This window comes from Perognathus longimembris, chromosome 16 (assembly GCF_023159225.1).
Source record: "Perognathus longimembris pacificus isolate PPM17 chromosome 16, ASM2315922v1, whole genome shotgun sequence".
NCBI classification, from domain to species: domain Eukaryota; kingdom Metazoa; phylum Chordata; class Mammalia; order Rodentia; family Heteromyidae; genus Perognathus; species Perognathus longimembris.
Window position 1 is genome coordinate 25,553,526 of NC_063176.1, and position 14,783 is coordinate 25,568,308.

The 14,783-nt window shown below is 40.3% G+C and overlaps 1 protein-coding gene across 3 annotated transcripts in view; it reads left to right on the plus strand.

The window, feature by feature from the left end:
* The window catches only part of Slain2 (SLAIN motif family member 2), a 63,958-nt gene extending 49,473 nt beyond the window's left edge, over positions 1–14,485 (plus strand). For all 3 annotated transcript variants that reach the window (XM_048363885.1, XM_048363883.1, XM_048363884.1), the window contains 2 exons: positions 9,480–9,795; positions 11,508–14,485. In XM_048363885.1, the coding sequence (XP_048219842.1) occupies positions 9,480–9,795; positions 11,508–11,574 (383 nt within the window). In that variant the 3' untranslated portion in view covers positions 11,575–14,485. The remainder of the gene's footprint in view (positions 1–9,479; positions 9,796–11,507) is intronic.
* Positions 14,486–14,783: the final 298 nt, after the last annotated feature.

The window sequence follows — 14,783 nt, forward strand, 5'->3', positions numbered from 1 at the left end:
TCACAGACCTGGTCTCTACTGTCTCTCCGTCTCCCTTTCTTAACAGTCATATATCAGGGAGATCATGCCCCTTTGTTTTCTGTGTTCTAGGCTTGTCTCACTCAACATTATTTGTGCAAGTTCTGACCATTTCCCTGTGAATAACAATATTTCACCATTCCTAATCGCTATGTAGTATTCCATTGTGTATAGGTACCAGATTTTTTGGATCCATTCATCTGTGGAGGGGCAGCTGGGTTGTTTCCATATTTTGGCTATTGTGAATTGTGCCTTGATAAACATGGAAGTACAAATGTCTTTTTGATATCTTGGGACCTGCTGTTTAGGATAGATGCCTAGGAGTGGTATGGCTGGGTCATAGGGTAGGTCTATATAGAGCTTTTTGAGAAACCTCCATACTGTTCTCCAAAGTGGTTGTACTAATTTGCACTCCCACCAACAATGGAGAAGGGTTCCTCTTTCCCCACAGCCCCTCCAGCATTTGTTGTTGCCTGAGTTCAGAGTATAGGCCATTCTAACTGGAGTGAGGTGGTATCTCAGGGTTGTTTTTATTTACATTTCCTCATATGTTTCTTTGCCATTTTTATTTCTTCTCTTGTGAAGTCTCTCTTTAGCTCCTTTGCCCATTTCCTAATTGGTTTATTGGGCTTGGAGGGGCTTAGTTTTTTGAGTACTTTGTAGATGTCAGATATTAGGCCTTTGTCTGTTGCTGTGCTGGTAAAGATCCTTTCCCATATGGTTGGCTGTCTTTTTATTTTGGTGGCTATGTCCTTAGCTGTGCAGAAACTTTTTAATTTGAGGGTTTTTTGTTTTGTTTTGTTTTTGGCCAGTCCTGGGCCTTGACCTCAGTGCCTGAGCACCATCCCTAGCTTCTTCCTGCTCAAGGCTAGTACTCTGCCACCTGAACCACAGCACCCCTTCTGGCCGTTTTCCATATATGTGGTGCTGGGGAATTGAACCGAGAGCTTCATGTGTAGGAGGCAAGCACTCTTGCCACTAGGCCATATTCTCAGCCCGAAACTTTTTAATTTCTAGTAGTCCCATTTGTCGAGTCTCTCCCCTATTTGTTGTGCCCCTGGGACTATATTCAGGAAGTTCCTTCCTGTGCCTATAAGTTCTAGCGTATTTCCTACTCAGTCCTTCAGTAGTTTCAAGGATTCAGGTCTGATATTGAGGACCTTGATCCATTTTGAGTTGATCTTGGTGCATGGTGATAGGCTTGGGTCTACTTTGAGTTTTCTGCATATGGCTGCCCAGTTCTCCTAGCACCAGTAGTTGAAGAGGCTATGTTTATTCCATTGTATGTCTTTAGCTCCTTTGTCGAATATCAGCTGACTGTAAGAGTGAGGTTTTATTTCTGGATCTTCAATTCTAATCCATTGGTCTTCTGATCTGTTTTTATACTAATACCAGGCTGTTTTTGTTATGATGGCCCTGTAGTAGAGCTTGAAGTCTGGTATTGTGATACCTCCTGCACTGCTTTTTTTGCCTAGAATTGCTTTGGCTCTTCTAGGTCTTTTGCTGTTCCATATGAACTTATGGATTGCTTTCTCTATTTCAGTGAAGAATGTGACTGGGATTTTGATAGGGATTGCATTGAATTTGTATAACAATTTGGGCAATATGGCCATTTTCACTATATTGATTCTGCCTACCCATGAGCATGGGAGGTCTTTCCATCTACTTGTGTCTTCTTTGATTTCCCTTATTAGATTTTTGTAGTTTTCATTGAATAGGTCCGTCACGTCCTTGGTTAAGTTGATCCCTAGGTACTTTATTCTTTTTTTGGCTACTGTAAATGGAATTGTTTCCATAATTTCCTTTTCTGTTTGTACATTGCTGGTGTACAGAAAAGCTGCTGACTTTTGTGGATTGATTTTGTATCCTGCTACTTTGCCAAAATGGTTTATTAGGTGTAGGAGTTTGGGGACTGAGTTTTTTGGGTCCTTCAGATATAATATCATGTCATCTGCGAATAGGGATAACTTGATTTCTTCCTTGCCGATGTGGATCCCTTTGATGTCCTCCTCTTGCCTTATTGCTATGGCTAGGGATTCCAGCACTATGTTGAACAGAAGTGGGGAGAGTGGGCATCCTTGTCTTGTTCCTGAGTTTAGGGGGAATGATTTAAGTTTCTCTCCATTTAATATGATATTAGCAGTTGGTCTGTTGTATATGGCTTTTATTGTTTTGAGGAATGTTCCATCTATTCCTGTTCTCTCCAGAACTTTTAATAAGTATGGATGTTGTATTTTGTCAAAGGCTTTTTGGGCATCGACTGAGATAATGTGATTCTTGATTTTAGTTCTGTTTATGTGGTGAAGTACGTTGATTGATTTATGGATGTTGAACCATCCTTGTGACTGGGATGAAGCCTACTTGGTCATGATGTATAATTTTCTTGATCAGTTTCTGGATCCTGTTAGCTAATATTTTATTGAGGAGCTTTGTGTCTGTGTTCATTAGTGATATTGGTCTGTAGTTCTCTTTTTTTTGTTGGGTCTTTGCCTGGTTTGGGAATGAGTATGATATTAGCTTCATAGGATGAGTTTGGGATTTCTCCCTCTGTTTCTATTTCGTGGAAGAGTTTGAGGAGTATTGGTATTAGCTCCTCACTAAAGGTTTTATAGAATTCGTTGGTGAATCCATCTGGGCCTGGGCTTTTCTTTGTTAGGAGGTTCTTGATTACCCCCTGTATCTCACTGTAAGATATTGGTTTATTTAGTTGATATATTTCTTCTTGGTTCAGTTTGGGCAGTTTATATTTCTCTAAGAATTGATCCATTACTGTAAAATTACTGATTGTTTGAATATCGTGTGTACTTGTTGTAATTTTTTTGGTGGAGTCCCTGGTTTTACGTATATGAGTCTCTTCTTTTTTTTTGTAAGTCTTGTAAGGGGTCTGTCAATTTTATTTATTTTCTCAAAGAACCAGCTTTTAGTCTTATTTGTTGAATGGTCTTTCTATTTTCAATCAGATTTATCTCTTCTTTAATCTTTGTGATCTCTCTCCTCCTAGTCATTTTAGATTCGATCATTTCTTGTTTCTCCAGTTGTTTTAGTTTCATCGTGAGGTTATTCACCTGCTCTGTTTCCATTCTTTTAATGTGAGTGGTGAGGGCAATGATCTTGCCCCTTAGTACTGCCTTAGCTGTGTCCCATAGGTCTCTTTGTGATGTATTTTCATTATCATTGTGGCTTATGAATTCGTTGATTTCATCTTTAATTTGGTCTGTGGCCCAAGTGTTGGATAACAGTGTGGGGTTTAGCCTCCAAGAATGTGTATAGCCTCTGTGGTAACCGTTGTTATTGTTAATCCACTGTGGTCAGATATAATACATGGGATGACGTCAATACTTTGTATTTGCTGAGGTTCTTTGTGTGGGCTATGACATGGTCTATTTTGGAGTATGATCCATGGGCTGATGAGAAGAAGGTGTATTGGGTCTCTGTAGGGTGGAAGATTCTGTATAGATCTGTCAGATCCATTTGGGATATGGTGTTACTTAGGTCCTCAGCTCCCTTGCTGATCCTCTGGGTGTTGGATCTGTCTCTTGGAGAGAGTGGGGTATTAAAGTCTCCCACTATGATTGTGTTTGGGTCTATCTTGTTCTGTAGTTCTGTGAGAATTTGCTTGACATATGTAGGGCCTCTCTTGTTCGGTGATTATACATTTATCACCGTGATGTCTTCATTCTGGATTTTTCCTTGTATTAAAATGTAGTGTCCTTCTTTGTCTTTTTGAGTTGATTTTAATGAAAAGTCCGTTTTGGTAGGTGTGTTTGCTTGGAAGGTCTTGCTCCATCCTTTCATTTGGAGCCTGTTTTTGTCCCTTGCTGTAAGGTGGGTCTCTTGTAGACAACAGATAGCAACTTTTTGTTTGTGGATCCATTCTGCCAGTCTGCTCCTCTTTATCGGAGAGTTTATACCATTTATATTCAAAGAGATCAAGGATAAGAGTGTTTTTTCTCCTTCCATTTTCTTGTTGGGCTGTTTTTTCCTCTTTTTTTTTTTCTTGTCGTTAGTGAGCTGCTCTTTCTGTTGGGCTCTGGCTATTGTAGTTTCTTTCTGTTTCTGTCTGTGTGTCCTGTACGATTTCTGTTGGGTGGGATTCCCCTCTTAGAATTCGCTGTAGGGCTGGTTTTTTATTCACATACTCCTTTAGATCCTCTTTGCTATGGAAAGGTCTGGTTTTTCCCTCGAATGTGAACTCCCGACTTCGCTGGATATTTAATCCTAGGTTGCAAGTTGTTGGCCTGTAGATCTTGGATGGTGTTCTTCCACTCACTTCGCGCTTGGTAGGTTTGTGTGGAGAGGTCTGCTGTTAGTCGGATCCTCTTCCCATTGTAGTAAATTTCTTTCTTTGCTTTGGCTGCATTCAGAATTTGCTCTTTATTCTTGAGATCTGAAGTCTTGAATTTTATGTGCCTTGGCGTGGCTTTTCTGGGGTCTGACCTGCCAGGTGTCCTATAGGCTTCTGTTACCTGGATGGGGTCCCTTGTGAGATTAGGGAAGTTTTCTGCAATAACTTTATTGAAAATATGATGAAGCCCTCTGTTCTGGTATTCAGCTCCTTCTATTCCAATTATGCGCAGATTATATCTCTTGTCTTTGTCCACTATTTCCTGGATTAGTCTGCCCTGAAGCTTCACCATTTCTTGGAGTGTGGTAATTTTCTAGTTCTTGTCGGCTGCATCATCGTCCAAGTGAGAGATTCTGGATTCCATATGGTCAATTCTTTGTGCTGTGGATTCAATTGTGGAGTTTATGGATGTGAGAGAGCTACTTATGGTTGTCAGATCAGCTCTGATCGTGGAAATTTCTTCCTTTAAAGAGTTGTATTTTAAATCTATTTTTTCATGCATTTCACTTCTCAGGATGCTAAGGTCTTCTTTAACGGAGGTTTGCATTGTATCCATTTTTGCTTCCATTTCATTCTTGGCTTCCTGGATGTCCTTGAAGATTTCCACTCTAAACTCCTGGAATTGTTTTCTGGTTTCGTTTCTGACACTTTCCATCATTTCTGTTAACATGGCCTCATTTGCTTTGTAATTCTCCATCTCCTTTTCAGTCGTGCTGCTTTTTGGAGCTGGCAAATTGGCTTGCCCTTTGATGAACTGTGTTATATTTCTTTGTGATTTGCGCATCTGGAGATCTGTGGGTAGCTTCCCTTGTTTGGCTTTGTGCTGGTTCCTGCTGGTCCGTCAGTGAGAGCCTTGTGTCCTGGTGTCCTGGCTCTGGGTTTGGGTTTGGCTGTTGAACCTTGCTTCCCAATGGGTGAGCGTGACCTTCTCGGTTGTTGCTGAGGTGGTCACTCTCCCTGCACTTGGGGGCCGGTAGGTTTTTTGTCTTTCTCTGCGGGACAGTGTCCTGCCGCTGTGTTGTGCTGACTCTAGCGTGCCCGTGGGTGGGGGTTTGCTGGTCACTGATTCAGCGTGGCGTGGAGGCTTATCTCTTCTTTGGTTTTTTTTCCACTCTGTATCTTGGTCAGAGGAGCTCACCCCTCAGGCAGTTCGCCTTCCTGTGTGGACCGCTCCGGGGCCGGTGTTGTTGAGGGGCGGCCCACCCACTTGTGTGAAATGCGCCAAACTGAGTGGGCACGGGCTGATGGAGAGCTCTGCCCTCCTGTACAGGTGTGTCTACCAGAGCGGGCGCTGTCGCTGTGGCCCTGCCCACCTGTGCGGGGTACGCCTACCAGAGTGGGCACTGTCGCCGGGGGCCCTGCCCACCTGTGCGCTGTGCGCCCACTACAACGGGTGCTGCCGCTGTGGCCCTGTCCACCTGAGTGGGGTACGCCTACCAGAGCGAGCCCTGGGTTGTTGGGTTGTGCTTGCGCCCTCCCACGAGTTTGGTGTGGGGCCCAGTGAGATCAACTGTCGGGGCGCAGTTTAGCACCCTCAGACTGCACCTCCGCTGCGAGGGGGGCACATGATCAGGCCCAGGTGTCCCTGATGTGCTGGTATTGGCCACCAGCACCTGTGATTTTAGTTGTAAAAGTCCACGAGGGGCTGGGAATATGGCTTAGTGGCAAGAGTGCTTGCCTCGTATACATGAGGCCCTGGGTTCGATTCCTCAGCACCCCATATACAGAAAATGCCCAGAAGTGGCGCTGTGGCTCAAGTGGTAGAGTGCTAGCCTTGAGCAAAAAAGAAGCCAGGGACAGTGCTCAGGCCCTGAGTTCACGGCCTAGGACTGGCCAAAAAAAAAAAAAAAAAAGAAGTCCACGAGGTCCAGGCGCCTCGGGTGAGGCTTGCACTGCCTGTGGCCCCTGGGCCCCTGTTGGGAAAGGGGCAGGGCCGGTGTGGCCAGTTCAGGCTCCTTGGCGGCCTTGGCGCTGCTCTGCCCCTCCCCTGTTAACTCCTGTGTCTTCCCAGAGCCTGATGGGACCTTCCCACCTGATTTGGGGGTTCTTTGTTCCCTCGGGGTGAGGAGGGGGATAGAGGGAGATCTAGCTTCTTTGTAGGGCTTGGGTCTCTGATAGCTGGTCTCCCGTTGGGGGAGGGGGTAATGGGGGACTCACTGGTTCTGGATTGTATGTCTGTCCCGCGCCGCCGTTGGTCCTTCTGGGTGGAGTGCTGTGATGTGGCGAAAGGTCGTGGTGGCGTCCCTGGCTCTCCCCTTCTGCACCGCTCGGATCCCCAGCTGCTCACGTCCATTCCCGGCTGTGTGGACCCAAACTTCCCATCGCCCCTGTCGCTGTGTCTTGGTCCCTTTTTGTGTTTCTTGACAGGAACATTTACAGTTCCTGGCACTGATCATAGCTTTATGTGGATCAGCGTTACTACCTGGTATTATTTTCCTTCTCTCTTAATATTTCTAATAGAGAGTGTATAATTTTGAAATGTATTTTTGAAGAGGATGAATGCAGTAAAACTAGATTGTTTTCAACTGTGAATATTGTTGGGGGGATGGGTGCGGTTAACATTTGTTTCAGTGGTGATATGTTCTTTTCAGTTTTGTTTTTTTTGCTTGCTTCCTTGCTGTTTCAAGAATTTTTATATTTTGTTTTGAAAAGTAATTTTAATGTAGAATTCTAGATTGGCAGGCTTTTAAAACTTTAGTGATATTTTTTGTTATCTTCATTTCTGTTGAGAAGTCTTAATATTTTATTATTATTCCTTTTTTTCTTTTTTTAAAGGAAGTCTTTTTAAGATATTTAAATTCTATTGTTTACTCTCAGAAATTTGATCATAATGTTCCTTAGTGTAGTTTTCACTGCTTTGATGCCTTGCTTCAAGTTTTTGGGTTTGGGGTTTTATTTTGGTAATTGTTTTTTTTCCAGTCCTGGGGCTTGAATTCAAGGCCAGAGCACTGCCCCTGGGCTTCTTTTTGCTCAAGGCTAGCACTCTTGAACCACAGCGCTACTTCTGGCATTTTCTATATATGTGGTGCTGAGGAATCAAACCCAGGGCTTCATGTATGTGAGGGAAACACTCTACCACTAGGCCACATTCCTAGCCCCTCGAATTTTGTGGGTTTTTTTAAAAATAGAAAGTATGTAAAATACCTGAGAGAATGATATAAAAGAGGAAATTCTACTTTGGCTTATGGTTTCAGGAGTTAAAATCCATCATGACAGGGAGGACGTAGCAGAGCAACATCGGGTGGTCAGAGAGAGAAAGAAATACTTAGCTAGTGACTTTCTCTGCCCATTCCCCCTTTATTCCATTTGGGAACCCCCCCTCATGAGACAAAGCTGCCACATTCAGCACAGATTTTTCACCCTTAGTTCATTCTTTCTGGAAATATCCTTACTGACACACCTTAGAAGTGTGCTTTGCACAATTCACAATAGCCAAAATATGGAAACAACCCAGATGCCCCTCCACAGATAAATGGATCCAAAAAATATGGTACCTATACCCAATGCAATACTACATAGCGATTAGAAATGGTGAAATATTGGTATTCGCAGGGAAATGGTCAGATCTTGAACAAATAATGTTGAGCGAGACAAGCCTAGAACACAGAAAACAAAGGGGCATGATCTCCTTGATACATAACTGTTAAGGTGGGGGGAGGGGGAGACAGTAGAGACCAGGTCTGTGAAACCAAAAACTTCTTGTCAAATGGTATTTCCCACAGGTTTGGGTCAGCGACCCTACATTATGTAACTAAAACCAAACAACTACTCAACATATAAAGGTCAAAAATTGACCTCTCAGTGGAATACAATAGCTCAAAAGCTATGTATGTATAATCATATAAGACAAGGATAAGCAAACTCTATTGTTGACGTTACATTTAAAGCCCTAGGTGAATTTCCTTTGGCGTATGCCATGTGGCTACTGTATATGTTTTTGGTACACTGTGTATTGTATATATGTCTACCTGATCTAGGGAACGGAAAGTAAAACGGTGTAAGATATCACAAGAAATGTACACACTGCCCTATTATGTAACTGTACCCCTTTTGCACAACACCATGTCAAAAAATTTTTTTAATTAATAAAAAAAAAAGTGTGCTTTGCAGATCTCCTAGGCACTTCTCAAGTTGCCAGTCAAGATTTGCTGTCACACATGCTTCTCTCTCACTACCACTATTGTGATAGACCTTACTGTGACTTTAGTCCTATATGGATTGGTCGAGGTGAGGAAGATTAAATTGTATAGAATAATTCATTTCTGTGGCCCACCTTTTCCCTCCCCTCTTATTCTTCTCAACCTAAAAAAAGGTTGAATAAGATTCAGTTTCTTCTCTCCCCTTGTTCTGTCCCCACTCCTCCTTTCCCTGCCTGTCTTGAGTCCCTGCTCTAATACCAACTAAAATGTTATTGTTTGCATTATCATCATGTTTATCTGAATGTGCTTTCAGAAGTGACGTATCCAAACATGGTTAAGCAGAGAATTTTATTACATGTCTAAGTATTTTAATATAAAAATGTTTTAGTAAAGCTGACATTCTTAAAAAATTAACATCTTTACTCTGTAACTTCACAGACCTTTCTATATGCCCCTTGATGTATAACTTTCTTGCTTTGTAATATGTACAGCAAACCAGAATTTTTTTAAATTATATTCTGAATTTCTAAACTTTGGTTACCCTGATATAGGACTTTGGAGGTACAACCACCAGAGATACTTAATATGTGCTTACATGAATGTTTCTTTGGGAAGAGAAATTATAATCTAATCAATCTTTGTAATGTTCTTATATGGCCCAAATTAGTTATAATTGTGAGGCCAAATCCTATAATGCATTTTCTTTTCTGACATTGTAGATTACAATCTGGCCTAGTTAAAGCACTTTTTTCAAGGTTGGTTGTAACCTTCTGAGTAAGAACTTATTTAGAAATTGCCAATTACGTTTTTCCCCCTCTCACTAGCCCAGAAATATCCTTTGTCCCTTGCATTTGTGTAACTGAAGTGTTGAGCATACAGATGGACTAGCTCCCAGTCATCAAATGTAGAATACAATAGTAATTTCACATATATTCAGATTCCACTGAAGACATTGGTTTCTCTTTGCCATTCCACAGTACCTTCTCCAGGCAAATTCCGCTCCCCTGCAGCACCATCTCCTTTGGCTCTTCGGCAACCAGTGAAAGCATTTAGTAACCATGGCGCTGGTTCTCCTGGTAGCCAAGAAACAACACAGTTCACACAAACCACCTCCTCACCCGGGCCTCCTGTGGTGCAGAACACAGTCCCAGCCAACCCCAGCAATATCAACAGCACTACTCTAACCAGACCTGCAGGGACAACCGCAATGAGAAGTGGCTTGCCCAGACCCAGTGCCCCTTCTGCTGGGGGTATACCAGTGCCTCGCAGCAAACTTGCACAGCCTGTTCGCAGGTAAGTGGCAGATGCTCTGAATGTCAGATCTGCATTTGATAGCATAGAGAACCACAATGTGGAGTGCCACTAGAGTATTGTTAGTACAGTTCGAATGAAACATTACTTCATTATTTTTAAGAAACCCCCATTTGGGACATTATAGCATTTTGGTTCAGATTAAATTGGTTCAGATGACTAGTGTGATTAATCAATTTTATAGGACATGTGGGAGAAAAAACTGTTAGAACCACTCAATTTAGTTGTGATTTGTTCATTTGGGGTACAATAATAGTCAACAATGATAATAATGCATTAGAATCTAGGATCATATTTAAGATTAAACTTCTACCTACCAAAGTTGAGTGGAATCTATAAGCAATGGTTTTCAAACACTGATAAAAGTCAGAATTGTCAATGGAATTTTTATTAATGTAGAAGGACTCTTAGTTGAAGTGGCATGAAGCCCAAAGTCTCTCGTTTTTTGGGGTTTTTTTGTTTGTTTGTTTTTGGCCAGTCCTGGGCCTTGGACTCAGGGCCTGAGCACTGTCCCTGGCTTCCTTTTGCTCAAGGCTTGCACTCTGCCACTTGAGCCACAGCGCCACTTCTGGCCGTTTTCTGTATATGTGGTGCTGGGGAATCGAACCCAGGGCCTCATGTATATGAGGCAAGCTCTCTTGCCACTAGACCATATCCCCAGCCCCCCAAAGTCTCTCGTATGTGTGTGTGTGTGTGTGTGTGTGTGTGTGTGAGAGAGAGAGAGAGAGAGAGAGAGAGAGAGAGAGAGAGAGAGAGAGGCAGGCAGAGGCTTTTTGATTTTTTTGTTTAATAACAATTCAGGTGATTCTGATCCCAGCTAGGTTGTTAACCATGCATCTATGCATGTGCAGTCTTTATATACTTTTCAGAAAATACTGGAGTCTATCATCAATACATTTTTTTTGGGGGGGGGCAGTCTTGGGGCTTGGACTCAAGGTCTGAGCACTGTCCCTGGCTTCTTTTTGCTCAAGGCTAGCACTCTGCCACTTGAGCCACAGTGCCACTTCTGGCCATTTTCTGTATATGTGGTGCTGGGAAATTGAACCCAGGGCCTCATGTAAATGAGGCACGCACTCTTGCCACTAGGCCATATCCCCAGCCCTCATCAATACATTTTTAAGCATTTATTTGCTTGAAGAAAATCCTGTCTTCCCATAGAGATTAAACAGAATTAGAGACATCCTTCTTTCAAATTCCACCAAGAGAGTACAATGGCTTTTTGCTCTGCATATACTAAACATTTTATACTTTGTTTAATGTTCACAATAATAGGCAGATCCTCCTGCTTTTTAGAGGAAGGTATTGAAATTTAATGAGATTCAGTAAATTACCAAAGGCCACACAATTAAGATATTCCGTTACAAGGTCTTTCAACCAGTACCCCATTCCGCCTGCTTCTTCAATAGCATATTCATCTTTCTGCCTCAGAATGATTAATAGGTTGGTTGTCTATGTGGTTGAAAAAGTAATACTATCTTTCTTCATTTTAATCTTGGAGCTATGTTAGCTAAGACATGTAAGACACCTGTTGCTCAGTTGTGAAAATGTGAGGAAGAAAAAGTTGCACTAATGTCCTTTTAGAGTTGAGGGCTTAATTTTTTTGTGATCATGATGCTGAAAACTACTAATATGTTTAAAATGGTGTGATTGTGTTCTTATTAAGATATGCCAATCATGAAACTTCTTTTTTTCAGATCCCTACCAGCTCCTAAAACCTATGGTAGCATGAAAGATGACAGTTGGAAAGATGGCTGTTACTGACCAGCAAAGACAAGATTGCAGAAGTCCACAGCTTCATGGATACCCCTTCACCAGTCTGAAAAACAACTTTTATATGCAGACTGTTCTGATACGACTCTTGGGATTCATAAAATCTCAGCCCTCTCTGTCTTAAACTAGCACAACTGACGGAGATGATCAAGCAGCACTTTAATGACATTTAACATCAAATGTGTTTGGTGATCATACAATCGCTTCCATGGAATCACTTTTAAGTTTTAATAGAAATTCAGTTGATTTTTTAAAAAATATTTGATGGATACCAATATCTGGGTAAATACCAAGTGGATGCCAAAGAGAAATGCCCATTTATAAATGAGAGCATATCTTTGTACACAGAAAATGGTGAGTTCAGGCTATCCCAAACCACATTCAGCCTAATTTACTGTATGCATAGTACCAATAAATAATGTGTGTCAATGACAACTAATATCTTGACGAGTTATCTAAAGTGTCTCACTAATACTTCAGGAAACTATAAATGAAAATTGGATTGGAAGACAAAAGAAACAGGCTAGAGATATCAAATATATGATACCTACATTTAGGAGAATTCTATCCGTTATTTTCGCAAATTATTTGAAAAACAACATTTTGTTTAATCTCAAGTTTTGGACATAGCTCACTTTTCACCACCACCAGATGATGTTGCCGTGAGCATCTATCATGTTGTTGCATTGACGCATCCAGTGTATGTGTTTGTTTTGATTGCCAAAAGGGCTTGCTATTAGTTGTACAATCTTTCTAAACTTTATAGTTCCTGGCTCAGGAAAGACAGCCTTTGCTATTGAAACTTACTTCTTCAGGTTACCTGTGACAGAACTAAAAGATCTCATTTCTATTAGCAGGTTTCCATGATGGGGAAGAGCAAGTAGGGTGTGTCTTTATTCTTGATACAACACCTCAGTGCTTACAACCTGGAACAAAACCATACAGTGAGAGAGAGGGCGAAAAATCTATGCACTTAATCTACAAAATCTCTGGTGATGACAGTTATATTGTTGCTATTAAGTGGCATAATGGTCTACTTTGTGGTAGGTAAATCTAGCCTATTAAATCTTACTTAAGTTGCTCCACTTTAAACTGAGTAACCGAATAAAGTATCCTTTTCTAAAATATTGCCCCTTTTGACTTAGATTCTGCCTTACATCAGTTTTTACATTTTTTTTGGTAACCTACTACATCTCACTCATAACTTGTTTAATACTTGCTTTCTCATGGCAGATATATTCTTGAAATTATCCATTTTGATTTTATCAAAACTAAAACTTCCTTCTGTAGTAGGCTTGTCATTTTGATGATGAAATCTTTTAACAACTTTCAAAAAGTAGCAGTTGAGTCACCTAAAAGATTTTAGGTATTTAAACATAAGTTTATTACCTGTTAATCAAAGACATTCTGTGAGTTGGCAAAAAGAAATTGAGAGATAAATGGAAGGCTTTCTATTCAGGACATTATTGAGGTTGATAGACTGAGAGAATGATAATACTTAAAACCAAGCCCCCATTCTGCCATGACTGACACTGGGGTAATTGGTACCAGTGTGAGCAGGAGGGAGCATTCAGTTAGCACAAACAGCTGCTGGCTAGAACTACCAGGCCTGTGTAGTTTGGTGCAGAATGCAGGGAAGAAATTAAATGAATTTGAAAGTGATGGCATGGGTCTGGAAAGGATGGTGCCAGACTTATCTATATGATGGTAAACTAAAAACATGTTGCTTTTCAGAAGAAAATAAGAAAGTATCTACTTTGGTGGGGGAGTATCTCATGTAAATCTAAGTACAAGAAAGAACTAGCCACGGTGTATTTTTAACATGGTATACACACAAAACAGGTCTCGGTTTTCAGTGCAACTTTAAAAAATATATATATATGCTGCAATCTATTAATTAAAATGAATTTTAACTGTTATAAAACATCGGTTACATTTTTTAAGTTAGATAATCAGTTTCAAGAGGAGTATTCAGGTTATTTAACTTTGTTTTTAAATGGCTGCATCAGAAAAAAAATCTATTTTTTTTAATTAAAATATTTCATCACTTGTTAAAAGTGTATTTTCGATCTGAGTTTGGTAAAGTATTATTTCACTTGCTGTTGTACTACCACAGACGGTTGGCTTGTAGTTTCCTAAAGAGAAAAATTGCCTTTTTACTAGAAAGCCTTTGTGTATTGCCAGTTTTTCTGTTTGGGAAAATCTAAGGATTTACTGTGGTTAGTCTTACAGAAGAAATGTGGATTTGATAAACTAGTGCCTATGATTTTAACTTATGTTTGATATATAGTAGTAAAGGTTTTATGAATGTTGATTATTTTGTGCCAACAACCCAGAATTGTCACTTATATGTAAGCAGAAAGCTATGAACTCTGCTTCCAAAGTTATTTAATTTTCTTGGTGTTTGAATGTTATTTTTTGTAAGTGTGTTAATACAAGTGTAAAGAATTGGAAAATATAAATATTCTTAACTCAAGCATTTGCTGGATCATTTTTCTATAAAACTTGTTTGTATGATATAAAACACTCTATGAAGAGTTGCCTTTTTTCGGTTTTCATACCCTGGAAATCACATTTTGTAAAACTGGGGACCATTCATAATTACCAGATACTTTTTAAATTATCTCAATGCATCACTTTTATATTTTAAAAAATAGGTTTTTTTTAAAGAAAATCAGATACGTGGCCCCAGGTGTTTGTATGACTCTAGAATGATCTAGACTATGTATGTTTAAATTGACTTTATTGACTGTACAGGTGTCCATTTTCAACATTATGCATGGTCCTTTTAGATCACATGAAGTTTGATTTGCAAACATTTCTATAGCCTAACTTGTATATGTGGTTGCCTCCTTAATAAACAGCCTGACCATAATGTTTATTATTAAATTTATGTTCATTTTCAAGTGTTTTATTAATTTCTGGATATAATATTTCTCCCTCAGTTACCTTTAATTAGTTTTAATAAATTTTTCATTTCATTTTTTTAAACATACAACCCAAATCTGATTGCCCTTTTAGATTTAGACTTCACAGTGTTGGATTGTGTCATGTTATTCCACATTTGGATTATTTGGAGTAAATTTACAGCTTACTCCAAATTGGTTTGTTCTTGAAAAGTTTTCACCTGTTACAAACTGTTACCTACTTAGAAAAAGTTAATGTAAATGAAACAAGGAGGTTTCAAACTTCCAAGAGGG